The 18,613-nt window shown below is 52.2% G+C and overlaps 1 protein-coding gene across 2 annotated transcripts in view; it reads right to left on the bottom strand.

The window, feature by feature from the left end:
* Window positions 1–439: 439 nt before the first annotated feature.
* KCNH1 (potassium voltage-gated channel subfamily H member 1) overlaps window positions 440–18,613 on the bottom strand; it is a gene marked incomplete at both ends in the record, with an annotated part of 265,348 nt that continues 247,174 nt past the window's right edge. For both annotated transcript variants that reach the window (XM_081121280.1, XM_081121281.1), the window contains one exon: window positions 440–1,294. In XM_081121280.1, the coding sequence (XP_080977406.1) occupies window positions 440–1,294 (855 nt within the window). The remainder of the gene's footprint in view (window positions 1,295–18,613) is intronic.

Raw genomic sequence — 18,613 nt, 5'->3', positions numbered from 1 at the left:
CAAGGACAGGGAATGCTGGGAAATCCTTGTGCCCACTGCAGTCTTTGGGGTCTTGGAGAAGAAGCCAATATCCGTGAGGGGTACTGAGCGCTCCCCCACCGATGTCCAAGTGGCTGCTGCTCTTTTCTGCTAGTTTTAATCTCTTACAAATATCAAGGCAGTAAAAAATCGAAAATGAAGTTGAACACCCTTTCGACAGAGCATGCCCCCTCTCCTGAAGTTGTGCGGACAGTTCCGACGCAGCCGGGGCTGCCAGGGTGGCACCCTCCTCTCCCACGCCCTCGGCAGGGAGCGTGCCGCCTAAGCAACTGGTCCCACTTTGATTTTGCCGGGAAAAGCCTACTTTTGAAAGTTGTCGGTCATGTAGGTGTGTGTGGTGGGGGTGTTGCCCAGGGCAGGGTGGTCGGTTTTTGTCTCTGACTCTTTCCTGACAGACCTCTCAGCTCGATCCGAAGACGTCTCTCTCGGATTCCGGGGACTGGGGCCCGGATATTTCGAACAGCTCCTGGGGAGACTGAGAGGCCCTTCTGGAAGTTAATATCCTGAGTATCTCCGAGAGCTGCTTCTCGACGTTGGTCATTTTGCTGTGCAAGGCCTTGATGTCCTCCTTCAGCTCGAGCTTCACCTCCAGGAGGGCGGCCTGCAGCGTCTGCTCGGGGATCGGGTAGAAGGCGTGCTTGACCTCGGCCAGGATGGGGCTCCGGTCCTGGGGGCTCCGGGCCTCGCCCGCGTTGTCCAGGCGCAGGTCGCTCTTGGTGATGCCGCTGTCGCAAGAATCTGTCTTCTTCAGCGTGGCCTCCCCTGACGCCTTGGTCCTCTCGGGGAGCGTCTCCATGGACTCGGCCTTGGACACCTTGTTCCAGTCCTCGCCCTTCCCGCAAGCGTCCTTGAAGCGGGCCCAGCCCTTGCGCTTGGCGCAGTCGCTGCCCCTGGGGCCCAGGCACTCGGACCCGGGCGCGTGCAGCTTGGCCAGGTCGGGCGCCCCCGCCCCCGGGGGACAGGCTTGCAGGGACACGGGCGTGGCGGGGCTCTCCCGGACCGTGACCACGCTCGCCTTCACGAGGCTGTGGTTGGCCGAGGCGCGCTCGGCGAGGACACTGCCCTTCTCCACGTCTGGCTCGTCCGGGTCCCGGCCGCCCCTCTCGGCCGCCAGCCTGGCCTCTTTCTGCTGCCGGAACCTCTGGAAGAGTCTCCGGACGGGGTGGTCCGGGGGCAGGATCAGGGGGGCCTCGTTCTTGCGTTTCATGCGCTCCTCCTCCTCCCGCTTCACGTCGCTGATCTTCCGAAACACGATCTGGGCGAGAGAGAAAGACAGGCTGAGTTAACGCGCCACCCGGGCGCTGCTCTGGCTTCCAGCCCCGCGCCCTGGTCCCCAGCCTTGTCACGTCCCTGCCAAGGCCTCCCGGGGCTGTGCTCGGTCACTGCCTTCACTTGCCTAACACTCTTCTCGGCTCCCCAACAGCAAGAAATGGACTCTTGCCGTGTCCTTGTCAAGAGAAACAACCCCCAGCCTCTCCATTCCCCGGGCCAGCAGGCTGCAGACACCAGCTGGCCTCCTCCCAGAGACTGTCCCGGCCTCTGAGCTGGGCCCCCTGTAACCCATCCTTGGCCCTCAATTCAGCATCACCTGACAAGCTTTTCAAAAACCACTTTTCTTACCCTACCTCAGACCTACTGCATTGGAGTCTCCAGGTGGGAGCCCTTGAATCGGGGAGCCCTTGAATCTGAACTCCCAAAGCTCCCAGGTGATTCTCATGCATGTGAGTCTGAGCACCTCTGGCCTAAACCACACTCCAGGGAAGAAAGCTCGGCCCATCCCCGGGGCACGGCTCCAGCTGAGACCGCCACCTGCAGACCTGGACCCTGGGTGAACGGGGCTGGTGTGGGAGGTAAGAGCTGGTCTCACCGGGAAGCCTCCTGATCCTCGCGGAGCTGACCGGGAAAAAGGGCCCCCGGCCTTGCCATGAGCTCGTCCCAACAGTCACAAACACTGGCCAGTGCTGCACAGTGTCCAAGGCGTTTCGATGCTACTTCAAGTTACTTAAGACAGCACTATCAGGGTCACTGGGACCATTAGTTATTATCCCCATTCTAGAGAAGAAATCAAGGCTCAGAGTAGGTAAAAGTCACCTAACAGATACGTTTCCTCTAAGGAACTTATACCCAAGCCACCAAATCCCAGATCCACTAGATGTCCAACGGGCATTTCCTGATGTTCACGATACTTCATGCAGAGGACAGACAGGCAGCAACACAGTCTCATGAGCCTGGCTCTGAGCACAGCATAAACTACGACTACGTATTACAGGGCTCTCCCCTGGGCCGATGTCTGATTATGGGAAAGCCCTGTCATTTCTGGCTCATAATGCATGTGGCAGGTACACTCAGGGACATGTTTGACTCAAACCATATCTGAACCTCTAGGAAGCAACTTGCAATAGGTTTTTATTTTTTTAAATATGTTTTATTGATTTCAGAGAGAGGAAGGGAGATGGAGAGAGAGAGAAACATCAATGATGAGAGAGTCAGTAATCGGCTGCTTCCTGCACGCCCCCTGCTGGGTACCAAGCCCGAAACCCGGGCATGTGCCCTGACCGGGAATCAAACCGCAAACTCCTGGTTCATGGGTTGACGCTCAACCACTGAGCAACACCAGCCAGATGGTTGTTGTTTTTTTTGTTTGTTTTTTTTTTAATCCTCACCTGAGGATATGTTTTTATTGATTTTTAGAGAGAGAAAGGGAAACATCGAAGTGAGAAACATTAATCAGTTGCTTCCCATATGAGCTTTTCCAAGTATTTTATGAAATTTTAACAGATGCCACAAAAGCGAAAATTTCAAAATGAAATGAATTTGAGCTACACAACAATGTTAAATTTGCTGCTTTACTGCAGGACTTCTCAGAGCCTTGACGTGCTAATGAGCCTTACGAATGTCTAAGAGGACAATATCGCAGGCAGCATTTCTTAAACTCTTTCCTCCAGAGCCTCTCTCTGCAAAGGGTAGTGTTCCTCAGAACTCCCATCTGGCCAACACTCAAATTGCATCAATGTGGGAGGACCAGGAGCCCTCTGTATTTGTGCAGAGCCCTAATGGATGGGAAGGCCGTTTCCTGGTGCATGTTTCAGCTAAACGGCGCCTGTCTCAACCCCTGCTGCAGAGTCCCCGGAGTTTGGGGTTTGGAGTCTCCATTGCAGATGCATTGTCTCCCAGTGGAGGGAAATGGGTCAAGCCAAACTCTGTGACATGACAGATGCAGCTGTCAGATCAACGCTCCTGCCCATCAGTGACTCTATATGCTCGGTCCATACTGAGCAATTTCAGGTCCCCAAAAAGCGCCCTTCAATCTCATCTCCTGCCCCATTCCTTCAACCTGACTCCTACGTGACCTTTAGGATTCAGCTTAGGAGTCATCTACTCCAACAAGCTTTCCTGACTCTCCCTGACCCCCGGGGCCGGAAGACCCTTCCTGGTGGGGCAGCCACATGTACCCTCCATCACAGACGGTTGCAACCATTGTTGAGAAGCAGCATTTTGCTTATTTGTCTTTTCCTTAGGCAGTTGCTCCCTGAAGGCAGGCACAGTGCTTTAGTCCATTGTTTTTTGTTTTCCCACCTTCAGCCCCATGCCTGGCATATATAATGCTCAATCACTGGTCAATGAATATTTCAGTGAGTAAATTATGGCCATCCCCCTGTTTGCGAGGCTCATGCTAGGGTGACAGAAGTGATGTGTATGCCCCTGCAAGGGTGCACACGCGCGCGCACACACACACACACACACACACACGTCTATTTCTGATGTTTGTAGTCTAGTGGGGAGAGAGAAGAAGAGAGATTACAGGTCGATTTCTCAATGCACAACCTATTTGCTCCTCGAGTATAAATAAAATCCTAAAGGACTTCCATTTTCACTCATCTTTATTTCAGGCTGCCCTAATACAGACTTCATCATCCCTGTCGGATCAATTTTTATTTTTTCCATCTCTTACATGAGCTCTGAGAGCTGATACTTAGAAGTAGCCCTGAGATGAAGGTTTTTGCAAAGTACAACTGCTCTCGAATATTTCTTTTGTATAAACTTGGCTCTTCCGGTGGAGGGCGATCTGATGTCCTGGGAAGAGCCTGGTCTGGGGTTGAAGACCGGAGTGCTCGTTTAGGTTCTGCTGCCCAGCAGGGCCTGGCCCTGAGCAAGCCGCCCTCACACCTGCTTTCACCAGCTGGACAGCCTCTTCCCTGAGCTCCCACCAGAGCAGTGCCAGGCTTTCTTCTGTTTTATGTATTGGGCTTTGTTGTCAGACATCATTCTGGGAAAGGATTCCGTGGTCCAAAAAATCATTTTGAAAACCACTGAATGAGATCATCTCTAAAGTCTCTTCAAGAATGAACAATTAATGATCATAATAGCACAGTGCCTTTTATTGTGCTTTACAGCTTATTCCACATACTCAAATGCATTCTCTCATTTAAGCCAAAATTCCAGGAGGGGTGCAAAATCCCTTAGTCTGACAGTTGAGGAGACTGGGGCTTAGCTGGCAGAGTGACCTGCTCAAGGTCACACGGCTCGGCAGAAACAGAACTTCAGGGTGTGGACCGGGGCTCTTCCCTTGACATCATCTTTCTTCTCATTGGCCACCTGTAGACAGGGCACACCAACAGAGAGGCACCAGGGTCTGTCTGCAGAGGTTGTTACTAGGGCCCCTCTACTCACCCACTGGGAAGGCCCAGCCTCGGAGACAGCCTGACACAGATCCCGGCACCAGTGATAAGTCCCATCCTTCCTGGCCAGCCAGGGTCCTGCCAGCCCACGGTAGGGCCTGACGTGTTGGGCGTGCGAGGCCCATACAGAATGCTGAACAGCTCATGGCTTACTGGAATGTGGGGAGACAGAGGGTGTCTCAGGGCAGGGTCGGCACTGTGCCTCGCTCATCCATCTCCGTGTCCCTCTGAGGGTTCACTAAGCAATGGCCCTGAGCCTGGGAGCCTCTAATGAATGGTTGTTAAGCTGAAATGAAATGACACCAGGCTCCTCAGGCTGCAGGGCCTTCTGAGAAGCTATTTTCAAGTTTATTTGAAAAAGCGATCTCCCTGGGATCTGAGGTGAGTCAGGACAATCAACCACCTCTTCTGGGTTGCATTCAAGGAGGGTCTGGCCCTTCTCAAGCCCACCAAAATGGGGCCAAGGGGAGCCGGAGTTCCTGCAGGGTCACTGAGCAAGAGGGTCCCCGCAGCACATGGAGGGGAAAGGCAACCGTGGGAGGAGAATGGACTGCCTGGACTCCTGACAGCACAGAAAACGGGAGCCAGTGCTTAAAAGAGCTCAGATTGGGGAGTAAAAAAAATATGTATAATATATATAATGTCAATGCTCAGTGACATTATGAATAAATGAACAGAGGCTAAGGGTGTAAATCATAGAAAACTGAAGGTAAACTAAAAGGGATTTATTTTGGTTTTTACTGGACTCAGACACATATCCCCAAACTGAAACACACAGAGAGCAGTAGAAAGAACGCAGGCTTGGAGTGGCCCCAGCTCTGCTGCTGACTGGCCGCTGTGTGACCTTGGGCAAGTCAAGCTCCTCCTTGGCTGGATCAGGTCAGATTGACAGTTCTCAAGTCTGGCTTCAGAGCCACTTGGAGAGGCTGTTATCTACGGAGGGAGATGCTTCTTGGCAAGGTCAGAAACCGGTGCTTGTAACAAGCTCCCAGGTGACTCTGACGCAGGCAGCCTGGCCCAGATCTTCAGACCACAGTCTTAGACCCCCGGGGTAATGACTGATGTGATCACTGCCCCTCTGCTGTCCGTGTGCACACTCATGCTCACGTGAGCGTGGCCACGCCACCCTGCCCCTCCCCACCTCCCTGCTTGGCTCAGCCCTCCTGTGTGCTGTCTGGGATTGAGCCACGGAAAAGGGGAGAGTGGGTGTTGGGAGGGGCGGGGGAATGACTCCAATGAGCCCCTGGTCCCCGAAGCATGTCTGAAAGGGGACCGGTAGGCCCTGCAATCACTTTTGGCTCCTTTTTCCTTTGATCTGACAAAAAGCTGTTTTGTTATTGGGAGTGGAGGTCACAAAGCCACAACACACACTTATTGAGCACCTTCTGCATGCAGGGAATACACCCGTTGCTGCTCCGTGACAGGGGACAGCCAGGCCTCTCCTCCTCCCAGAGCTGGGAGCCCATGTTGGCACTGACTCGAGCCACCTGGAGGGACAGAGCAGCATCGGGACGCAGGGCCCAAGCCCCAGCGTCCCTCCGGCCCTGGTGCCACTGCCTTCCTCAGTTTCCTCACCCACCAGTCCGCTCCACCAGTATCCCTGCCTGGTTTTATGGTAGAACATAAAACAGAGATGAAGGAACGGGGCCAACCGAGAAACGTGGGAAACAAACTGGAGATGGACAGGTAGGATAAGGCCGTTGGTGGGGTTTTGCCTTTTGAAAAGGCCACTAAGACCATGTGGTGCCAGCGCCTGAAGCTAGCAGGGAATAAAGTACAACCCTGCCCTCCGGGGAGACAGGCTGGCAAACTCTCAGCTTAAGCCCAAGGCTCTAAGGGGCCCAGGGTGGGCGGGAGTTGGCGGAGTCAGCGTGGGGTGACACACAGCGTGAGCACAAGCTCCGGAAATCGGACAGACTTGTTCCCCAGGCCTCTGTTTCCTCGTCTGTAAAGGCAGGTGACACTACTGATTCATAAGAGTATCCGGGAGATTAAGCTGGATAATATCAGTGAACCTTTAAGACGGGTGCTTGACATTTAACAGTTGCTGAGTAAATGTATTGTGCATCATTCTTTGGGGGTGATTTTTAGATGATTCCAGAAGGGTGAGCTGGAATTAGGTAGAGAAGGTGAGGGTGCTCATACGGGGAACGGCACATGTAACGACACCCAGGCAGAAATGCCACCCGACACGGAAGAGTGTCCTTGTGGTAGGGGCTGTGGAGGCTGGGGCTGGGGCCCTGGCCAATGTCACCTCTGCCTGTGTCACGCGCACCTTAGTGTTTCCCTCTGTGAGGGCTACAGTCAAGGCCTTGACTTTCTCTTGGTTCTCCTAGGTCCTCTTATTTCTTCCTCTCTGCTCAGTCTACCCGTCACTCAGAGGATCAGTGGTGTGCCTTACTTTTGGCTTGTGATCTGCGCTAGACTCGGGGACCAGCTCCTCTCAAAAGGGGCCTGGCCCTGCAATCCGCCAAAGGCCATCTTTTCCAAGGAACTTTGTCTTGCGCCCATCAGCCACACCCCCACACAAGGCAAGCCTGTTTCTGGTAGAGCAACGCACATCAATGCATCTGGGAAAGTTGACATTTTAATTTTCAGGAAGCAGCTGATGCAGAATTAGGGGGCTTATGGTGCATATCAAGTGGTTGCATCCCTTCCAACTCCTTTATTCTGTATTTTTTTCCACACAGTATCATTGCAAGCACATGGCACAGCGATAGACAGATATACGGATGGCAGAAGCTGGTCCTGAACCCACTACAGAACAGAAAGGCCGGTTTATTGGGCTGCGGGATCCGGCTTTCCGTTTTTCAGTGTTTCTCTGACACAACTAGAAAACAATTTCTGGGCTTCTGAGTTGACCCAGAGGCTGAACATCTGGACAACTTGTCCTCCCCATCCCATGCCGATACTCAGCCCGCAGACCTCACGCAGGGATGCTGCAGTGTTCTTGGCTGGCGTGGGGGAGCAGAGGCGGGGGGAACATAGCACTGCACACTGGTCCCCCTGTCAGTTCTCACCACCCCAAAGCAAGAGGGCATAGACCAGCAGCTAAAACAAACAAGAAGAATCTAGATGCCAGGAGGGGGCAAGGTGTGTGTGTGTGGTGGGATCAATGTTCAGAAACAGTGCTCCGGGCCTGAAGGGCCCAGTGCACCCTGTCAGCAGACAGCCCTTAGGAGAGGTGAAGCCCATCACTCAGGGGCTGCCAGTCTCGCCCAGCTGTCAGCATAAGGCAGCAGAGGTGCCCTGGGCCAGAGCAGACACCACAATGCAATCTCCCAGGGTCAAGGGAGGGGGGAGCTTCTGGTGCCACCTGTGAACTTATCTCAATGGCAGGGGCCCTTCCCGCCCCTGCTGTGAAGGCTAAAGGAAGGGATGGGCCGGGAGCTGCACAATGCCTGGTGTCTCAATAGGAGGACTCTAGACTTCCTGGCCCTTCAGTTTAGGTTATCACCCTCACTTCTAGGAACAATCTCCAAGCCTCAAAGATTAGAGACCCCAGGCGCCAGCACCTCCTGTCCACAGGCTCCCTCCCATTTCTTCTCCTTTGTTTCTCAACAGCCAGCAGTTCCTCTGATAACAAAGGCAGAGGAGCCCAAGGAGAGATGCTAGAGTCACAGGGACCTCAGGAGGTCACCTGGTCCAGTCCTGTGTCTTCTAAACCATTCAATGCAAGTGGCCATTACCCCTGGCATAACAATATGACAACTGACATTTGTTCCCTGCTTGTGGTTGGCAGAAAGCTGGCACACACACTGTCTCCTTCGGGACCGCAGTGGCCCTGCCGCAGACGTGGGGCAAGTGTTCTCATTTTGTATAGATGAAGAGAGTCTGGGAGAGCAAGGCCTTTGGCTCTTCCAGCCCTCACTGCTACTCTCTTTTTTGAAGGTTCACTCTGTATTTAATTGTCCAGTGGTCAATTTTATATTGGTCAATGGTCAATTTTATAAAGCAGACAAAACATACACAGCTTTGTCTGCTTTGACTCAAATCCAATTCCACTGGCTTTCTTCACAGACGTGGAGAGCAGCTGGTCAGTGCCCTTTCCTCCCATACACACTTTGCAAAGTCAAAGACAGCAAATGACTCATCCAGAAGCCTTCTCTTTGCCAGGCTGCAGACTCAAGCTCTCCTTCCCACCAGGTCAGAGGAGCTCTGTGGGGTTGAGAGTATTCTGGGAGGGACTTGGTTGGAGTTTCTCAGGCAGGAGGGAGGGGGTTCAGAAGGCAGGCAGGTGGGGCAGTGCACATGCTCAGATGATAATTTATGTCATCTGCAGTGAGAATGCTGGAGAAAGCCACAGGCTTCATCACCCCCTCCTTGCACTCCCCCCACCTCCTTGCCAGGCCAGGGTTCGGGGGACAGTAAAGAGCACCTGCTGAGAAGCACCTGAAATAGCCAAGACCTGCCAACCTCGCCAGGGAACAGGAACTGTCAGCTCAGGCCCCTGGTGAAAATGCCCTTTCTCCTAAGTCTCCAGGTCTGACTCTTACGCAGTTTCTCGTCCCTCTGGCACCTGAGGAGTTGACAGGGCTGGCAGGGAAGAATTACAGGCTTCTCAGGTCTCTCTTCCCCGGGGCTTCACCTTCACTTCAAGAAATGCATGAAGGTCTTGGGCCAGACAGAGACAATGAACTTCCTGAGGTGTGTGATTCTGGACTCACCAGGCAGCATCCATCAGAGTGACAGTGACAGAGCCGTGGGGCAGGTGGGAGCTGGAGAGCCGACTTATATTCCTACTAAAGCCAGAGGTGTTCCTGGGGAACCTGGCCCGGATACCGACCCCATTTGACTGCAGTTTCCCTAACTAAATAAATAGCTAACACCACGATATAAATGCTCAGAAGACAGATCTCAGAGCTCTCAACTCTGAGGCCTCATGGTCTCTCCTCTCCTCGGTCATCCTCTCCCTGGCACCCCCCTTGCCTGTAGTTCTGAGTCAGGGTCTCCCTCCTTACCTGCTCTCTCCCCTTATGATCGGTCCTCCCTCCTTCCTTAAAATCCTCCCAGGTGACACTGCCTCTCCCCCCAGTGTCTGGGCCTCCCAATTCCAATTCCAATTCCAATTCCAATCTGTCCTACTCCATGCCACCCCTAAACAACGCCCCCCTCGGCCATAATCAGCAGTAACAACACTGACTACTTACTAAGAGCTGGGTGATGTGCCATCTACTCTTTGCATATTGTATTTATTTGATCCTTATAATAACCTTACCATAGGTACTGTCACTAGCCCCATGGCAGATAAAGAAACTGAGAATTGGAAGGTTAAGTGATATAACAGATCTAGAGAGCTGGATTCCAGGTTCTGTCTTTTGCCAATTAATTCAACTCCTCTCTGTCAATATTTTCATTCATCTTGAAATTGCCCCCTCTTCCACAAAGCCTCTGTAGCAAACAGGAGGAGGGGAAGGCGTCTTCCAGACTCACTCAGCCTTCAATGCCATTAGTGGCCGAATTCAGACCCGACACTCACAGCTGGGACTGTTGGGAGCATTCCCAGAGGTCACTCTGTCACCCCTTCCCCATCCACAGCAACTGACTTGTTCAGGGAATGCAAACAACGTTTAGTTTTTGCAGCAGTAAAATGAAGAGTGGAAAGTAAAATATGCCACAAGATAAGCAAAGCATTTGAAAGTCAAATAAAAAATGGCCTTTGTTTTAGCCACTCTTTGGGACTATGTGAGCCAGGCTAGGAACTCAGAATGTGGGTGATAGATACCTAATGATTTAACTATAACCACAAACAGCTGGGCTGAAAGGACCTCACATATCACTTTGATCTGCTTCTGTGTTACAGATGAGGAAACTGAGGGCCAGGAGGGGAAGGGATGTCCTGTAGGCCTCACAGCCAGGAAATGGCAGCCTGAACTGGGAACCCACCAGCTCCTCCGCATCCCAGACCACAGCTCTCATCAAGTAGCTGGAAGGCAGAAAAGCATAACTAGCGATTCTTGCTGAGCAGGGGGGCTAATTCTCCCCTCCTGAGCCTCATTTCACAGATGAGAAATCTGAGGCTCAAGGTCACATCAGTGCTCAGTGAGGGAGCTGAGGCCCTGGGAGTTCCCTGGTTCTTATTTCCCACTTTCTCTCTCTCGCCTCATATTTGACAAACATGTACTGAATGCACATTGTTTCAGGCACCACGCAGAGGTCGGGCGTGATGGAGAAAGCATGGTCCCTGCTCTTTGGGAATTCACAGGCCAGGAAAAGAACAGGTGTCGGGGTGGGTGAAATATGTGCGGGGACAGGGAGAGAAGCACCGAGGTCAGCTCTCCGTGTATACTTGGGCTTGACCAACGTCTGAGAAGAGTCTGGTAGGTGTGGGCAAGAGCAGTGGTGGCCAGGAGGGGTGGAAGGGTGCCAGGTAGTCAGTGCTGGGCAGCTCCCCCACCCAGCTCTGCAGTGAGGTGCCTGTCCCCAGGCTTCCAGCACCCCCTGCTGGGCACACAGGGAGTCGGCCTGTAATGAGGCAGGCCGGCATTTAACTGGCCTGACCCAGGCTCTGCTCCCAGAGAGAGCTATTTACATCAGGATCTGCCGAAGGACAGGACAGCACAAGCAATTACTGGCAGTAAACCCCATGCCCCGCTCTGCTCCACTCCGCCTCGCTGGTTTTCATCTGGTCAATAAGGTGGCCGCCCGCCCTGCGTTCTCCGCAGCAGAGCTGAGGTGTGTTTGGCCCAGAAGCCCGCAGGCCGTGCGGAGGAAAACTGACCTTCACCACGATGCCGCTCACTGCCCCAGCCCGGGGGCAGACCGTGGGCTCCAGATGCGGCCTGTCTGCGGGAGCCTCTTCTAAAAAGCCTCTTTGTGCTAACAAAGAGGAAACTCCTACAGCCAGGCCGTTCCCTCCGCTTTGGAGCTTATAAAAGGCCTGTTCGTGCGTGTGGTCTGACGTACAGAACAAATCAAAGGGCCTTCCTGTGCTCCCTCAAGATGTCAAATGAACCTATTCAGACTAACAGCTTTCGCAGGCCTCCCACCTGCTCAGCAGTGTGCGCAAGCTGCAACACAGGTGTGTGGTCCAGGCACACGCTGAGATGACACAAGGATGCAAACCCGGACCCAACAGCGCGCAGCACAGGCGCACAGACGCACAGACGCACAGACGCGGCACCAGTGGAGCATCGTGAGTGTCTGCGATAGCCCCTCGCTGCCCTCCTGCACGTGCCTCATGCCCACCCTCCACACCCAACCCAGAGCTGGCCATGCTGCCTTCACCCCTGACTGCTCCCTTCCCCCGTGCCCATTTCCACTGGTTGAAGCCACCTCTCCCTGGCCAGCTCCAGTCCCTCTGCGGGGAGGGGGAGGAGGCCAGATTCTGTGGCTGAAACAAATGCCATCACGCTTGCATGTCAGAAATCTTGCTGGGCAATCGCACTGCTGCTGCCTGCTGGCCCTCCACTAAGATGCTGGTCAATCTTAAAGTCGTAGGGACTCGGGGTAGGGGCTGGTTCCCCTTTATCTCCCCAAATTGCACTCCTATTTCCAGGCTTCGGCCTGTCAGAGGCACACGAGTCGTAGCCCGGCCTGTGGAACCTGGCTCATACCTCACCTGGACCTCCCTATGCTCTTCTTCCTAGAGATTCCCAACCACACCAGACTCTCTGCAGCCTCTGAGATGCCTGACATGCTGTTCCTGTGACTTGTCGTTCCTCCTCCTCTTTGCCCCGCCAGTCACTACTCTTCCTCAGGCCCTAGCTCAGATGTCATCTCGCACTCCCTTAGCTCACTGACTTGGCCAAGGTCCTTGCCAGCTTGTCGTCTGGATGGGCAGGGACTCTGCCTGCCTTGCTGACACTCTATCCCCAGGGTCTGCACACAGCAGAGGCAGGACAAACAACTGGTGGAGGAATGCATGATAGGAAGGCCACCATGGGGAATGGGGAATCTGTGACTCTCAGAGACCGGTTCAGTGTCTCCAGGGGAAGCCTCACAGCACCAGGCCTGGAAGGTGTCCCCTCGCTGGGGCAACCATAGTCCCACATATGATCAGAAGTGCAGCTGATCAGAGCCACCTTGGCCCCCAAGTAGATTCACAGCCCACGGTGCTCCCTCCTGACAGAGTCAAGAGCTGCTCTCTGAGCTCCACGCTCAGCCCGTGAACCCTGTGACTTGAGCAAAGAGCACAGACAAGCATGAAGTGGCCAAGAAAAGCCCTACCACTCACACCACTTACCTTAAGTTTCCAGGGTCCGTGAAAGGATTGTGGTCATGCTACCTGACCATGAACGATATCTGCCTGTCCTTAAAACTACAACTCACAAACAAAAATAGTGCTTCTATGAGCTAAACATAAAGCTAAGGCAAGGTTTTCCCACTGAATCAACACCTCCTGGGGGCTGCTTCCTGGCACATCCTGAAACTTGAAAGCAAGAGTTTGACTGACCCAGGGCTGGGACAGAGGGAATGGGAGAGAGGCCAGGGCTGCCTGGAACCTCATAGCAGGAGGTCAGGGAGGTTGAGCGGGGAGAGAAGCGAATAAATCTTCCTGCTGCTTCCGATCTGTTTGGCCCAGAGTATGTCTTTTACAGTATGGTGAGCAAAGCTTCTGATGCTAGACCTACTTTTTATGACTTTTTTCCTTGGTCAGCTTGGCTGTCCATCCCACCAAATCAAATAAGGAAGCAGGAGGTGATGCCCAAATGGGCTGCTGTTCTCACAGACAGTCCGCTTCTATATTTTCAGAAGACATCTTTGCTTTCCTGCAGCATTCGTTCCTGACTCCTGTGGCCCCTCTGATCCAGTTTGAAGTTTATTAAAGAACTGAGAGCTGCATATCCACATTTACAGGAATTTGGGTCTGCCTACGAGCCCCAGGAGCAGTGCCAAGGCCTTGAGAGGCTGTGCACAGCCTCCCTCCCTGCCTGCCCTGGCAGCAGAGCCGGCAGCCTTCCCTCTGCCTGGCTCCCTGGCCCCTTCTCCACCAGGAGAGCAATTGCACGAGCAATATTCCTTTACCTTGGGTTTGGTCCTATATTTGCCAATGTATTTTATTCACCTTTAAATTTTTTACCCGCTTTGGTTCAAAAACAGATTCAAAGGTACTTATTTAGATGTACAATTCACAACAAGATAAATGATAACATTAGCAAGCACATGAGGGTGGAAGGAAGAGAGGCAGTAAATGAGATACAGCCAAAGCCGACCGCAAGGTTCTGACAGATGCCATGGATCTTGTTATGAGGCCCCTAGAAGTCAAAGCAAAGGGGCAACGTGACTGACACAAGACTGGGAACAGCGGCCCTGAACTCACAGAGACCACCAAGTGCGCCGGCGTGCGTTCAGACTGAAGATGCAGAGCTGCTCCAGCCTTGGGGACCGTGGTCTGTTCTCGCCTTTCTTCCATTAATATTAAACGAGCATCTTTCAGTTGCCAGGCCTACAGGCTCTGGGGGCAGAATACATATCCAGACGTAATCCCTTCCCTTGCTCTCCTGAAGAAGAGATTTGCCTCCTTTATTGTACTTGGCTTTGGTGGTGAGGTTTGCTCAGAGGTGTGAGGGGTTAGGGCAGTGGTTGTGGGGAAAAACAGACCGTCAGTCTTAGCTCTTCTCTTAGCTCGCAATGCCCGACCCTTCATTCTCTATCCAGAGAAGCCCTCGTCCTTCACGGTCTAACTCAAACGCCACCTCCTCCAGGGAGCCTTCCAGTACATTTCCAAGCTGAATTAATAGTTCCTGCAGCACTTTGACAAGTGCTTTAACTTGGCATTTATTTCACTGTTCTTTTCTGCCTTTCCCTTTGGCCTGTCTTATTTGTGTCTGTATTTTCAGGACACAGCCCAAGGCCAGGCACATAAGCAGTGATCAATATGCATCTGCTTATGCTGTAATAAAGATTTTCATGAGGTGGAAAATTTAGATGTCACATACGTAGAAATTCATTTCATTTGGGATCAAGGCGGCTCTAAGCGGAGCTAGCAGGAATTCAAGGCCCACAAATTGGACCTGTGTCCTGGGGACATCTGAGGCCTAGGAGGGCTCACATGTTTTCCTGCCATTCAGGGTGGGTGGCTTCTCATGACTGCCCTAAACATTGATATTTTCCTCCAACTTACAGACCAATACACGGCCTGCAGGACTATGTCTGTGAGAAGCAAGTGGGAGAGAGGCCTCGTGTTGTCTGGGGTGCGGGGGGAAGGCACGAGGCCAAGCAGAGCTCTGGCTATAGAGTTGCCTGGGGACCGTAAGGCCCCATCTCTGTGTAATGGCGAACGGCTGCGTGTACCTGGGCACATCACCTCACCTCTCTGAACCTCAGGAAGAGGGGAGTGAAATCTACCTTGCAGAATTCTACAAAACACAAGTGTTATAAGGAAATAAGGGTTTTTAAGGAAACCTGATTCGGGATTGTGCTTGTTAAATGCTTTTTTCCTTCCTGTTTTGTTCTGTTTTTTTTGCCTTTGCCTCGAATTAGGGGCCTCTGCTGCTTACTCACCACATGACTCTAAGCAAAGTGCTGAACCCAAAAGTCAGTATCTCGTCAGTGAAATGGGTCATTGAAGACTAAATGCAATGACACATTTAATGACCTTGCTGCATCCACACAGAAGGTTGGAATGTACATGTTTGTTATAGGGGGTCAATAGACATGTGCAGAATAATGCATGAATTATGGTCTCAGTTCATTCATTCATTCAGACATGCAGCCGGTCGGCGGCTTCTGTGCCCCAGGCATTGTGCTATGTGCCGACGACACAGAGGATCGTGACACTATCCCTGCTCTCAAAGGGAGTGTGGTCTATGTCGTTTTCGTCTTTATCGTGATTCCGCATTCCTCCGTCTGCCCTTTGTCTCCCTAGGGGTGTCTCTTCTGGAGGGAACAACCCAGAAGATAAGCACCAAGTACAGCACCTGGGTGAGACTGATGTAGATCACTCCACTTGTCCCTGGCTGTTGCTCTGAGGGGAGCCCCTTAGAATGTTCTGGGGTTGCATTATATCCTCAGACAGAGCACTAGTTCCCAAAGGGATGATCCATGGTGACGTCCGACCAGCACTGACTTTCTTTCTTTTTTAAAAAAAATATATTTTTATTGATTTCAGAGAGAGAAAGGGAGAGGGAGAGAGGGATAGAAACATCAGTGATGGGAGTCATTGATTGGCTGCCTCCTGCAAGGCCCCTGCTGGGGATCGAGCCCACAACCCAGGCATGTGCCACGACCGGGAATCGAACCTTGATCTCCTGGATCCTAAGTTGATGCTCAACTGCTGAGCCACACCGGCCAAGCTAGCACTGACTTTCTGTTGGAGGCCTGTGTTGGTCCTGGAGGGAGGACAGGGGCAGCCAGACCTCAGAGAAGGTCAAGTCTACAGGAAGAATCTGCCCCCATGGGGAGGCCTGAAGCAGCAAAGACAGGTGATGGCTCAACGAAGGTTCTGGGCATGGAAGCCCCAGCATCCCCTGTCAGGGGCAAGCACGGGCCTCCACCCACTCCCATTCGGGAGAACCAATGGGCTGCCGGCACCAGATGGCTCACGCTGAGGCACAGGGATGTTTTTGGCCAGTCCCTGCACAGGGGCTAGGACCGGGAGTGACAAGGAGCCTCAGCTGTCCACAGCCAGACGTCTCCAGCACACGACAGAAATCGTAAGGGGGTTAGTTTGGCTTGGTTAGACTTTGCATTACTGATCTCTCTCCTAAGCCCTCCCCAAGGTTGTGCACCATTATTTCTGAGGCATAAGTTTCCTATTAAGAGCTAATTGTTACAATCATACTTCTCTGTGATTTTTCAGGGCCAAGAAAGAGGGGCTCTGGGTTCTAAATCAATACCAACAACAAGCCCATGTGTGACCCTCTGTAGGGCCCGAAGGAGGAAACCTCTCGAGAGATGTAGCTGAACCAACACAGCCTTTTGGGGACCTGGGATAGGAGGAGTCCTCGGTGGATCTTTCTGGCCTTCAGAGAGAAGAGAAACTTCAGGAGAAGTTCCAGGGGCCCAGCCGCCTTGGCCTCAGGGCTCCAAAGGGAAGCAGACGCTGGGACAATGAGATCATCTGGTCCCTCAGAGAAGGCGACCATCACGTTTATAGGTCAATTTCCTGCCATCCCATTTTCCAAGCACAGACCCCCATCCCTGCTCGGAGATGTTCCATTTGTAACACGCGGGTGGGTCTTGCTTTAAGGACGTATGTGACACAAAAATGCATACTAATGGTGACTCCCAGGATGAGCCCCTGACCAAGACCCACCAAATGCAGTTGCACCAAGTAATTTTGCTCACAGCTGAACTGTCCAATAACATAACCAACAGCCACACTATTGGCTCTTTAAACTTAAATTAATTTAAATGAAATAAAATTTAAAAATCGTTAGTTCAGTGGCATTAGCCATATTTCAAATGCTCAGTAGTCACATATGTCCTGCAAGCAGCAGTGCAAATATATTTCCATCGTCACAGAAAGTTCTACTGGCCAAAGCTGGCCTGAACTTGGATCAACTCCCTGAAAATGTGGAAAGTAGCCCCCAAATCCCTGAGATGAAGGTTCTGCCACTTGTAGGCATGGGGACATGTAGTGAACCCTAAATTAAGGTCATTTTTTCTTGCACAACAACGTATGGAATAAGCTCCATAGTTTCTTTTAACTTTTAATTGACATTGTTTTTAAGTCTTGAAGTGTGTTACTTCATTTGTAAATCTGGAGAGCCATCCATACCTCTCACAAGATGATGTGAGGGTCAGATGAGACAAGGAAAGTCAAATCCCCAACCCAAGGCCGGGCACATTGGGCTCCCTTTCCTGCCTATTCTGGGGCGGCCGTGTGTGTGTGTGTGTGTGTGTGCGTGCATCCCTCCCCTCCTTCCTTCATGCTTCTTAAATGGGGAGCAGGCAGATTTTCTCCCCTCTGAAAACAAGGGCACTATGCTGGAAACCCTCTGTAGCAGGAAGGACACGCTATGGCCAAACAGAGCTGGTGAGAAGGCAAATTGCAAGCCGCTGAGTGGGCACAATTAATAGGAGAAACCTGCTTTACAGAGGGTAGAAAAAGCATCAGGGTTTGTAAAATCAATAAAATTAGTATGGTCAGCCAGAGCTTCTGGAGGGGGAAAGAACACAAAGGAGTGTGGGAAATAAGGGATGTGGGGGAGAGGGAATCGAGGAATTCTTTGCATTCTTTGGACCCCAAAAATGAGGCGATCTAAGGAGGTTTAGCCAGGAATTGACCCAGGTTTCCCTCTTCTTAACTAAGAAGGGGGCTTACAAACAGAGTTTCATGAAGGCTGACATTGCACTGGCTTGTCCAAGCCAGGAACCTCCCTCTTACAGCGACGAGATCGAAGTGAGAATGACCACATGCGATTAAAGCAAACAGCAAACAAGGCTGAGTCTCTCAAGGTCAGGTTAGCTTGGGAACAGTCTGGAGAAGCATGTGGAGTGTGATCGGTGCCAAAGACAAAGAGTGAAGTCATTAAGGGATAGAATTTTAATTTATCTAAATGGGTTAACTCGAACCTGCTTGCTCCAAAGAACTGGAAACAATAAAGACCTATTGTTTTTCTCACAAACTCCGGCCAACAGTGGTGTGTGTGATAAATCATATAGTGGCATCTCCGCATTGTCTCACCTGTTCTCCTTGGCCGAATCCCTGCCTGCAGGGACCCTGACCCAGGAAAAGGTGGCAGACCTCTCTCTTGACCAGGGATGGGGGTAATGACAGAAGATTACATGAAGATTATTCCCCCTGCTCCTCACTGCTATCCAGGATAGTCGGGCCTCTTCAGGGGGTGGTGGGAACAGGACAGAGTCAACAAAAACTGCGTGTCATGAGGGAGGGTGACCTCTGACCTTGATGTCATCTTGTCCTTCTGCAGCTCCTTTCTGCATAATTTTTGCAACCTATACCACTTCTCCTGGAGCTTTGGAGCTGGGAGGACACCAAGAGACCC

This window comes from Miniopterus schreibersii, assembly GCF_964146895.1.
Source record: "Miniopterus schreibersii genome assembly, chromosome: 19".
NCBI lineage: Eukaryota > Metazoa > Chordata > Mammalia > Chiroptera > Miniopteridae > Miniopterus > Miniopterus schreibersii.
Note: the sequence above shows the minus strand (reverse complement) of the source record. Positions and strands in the feature narration are given on the sequence as shown.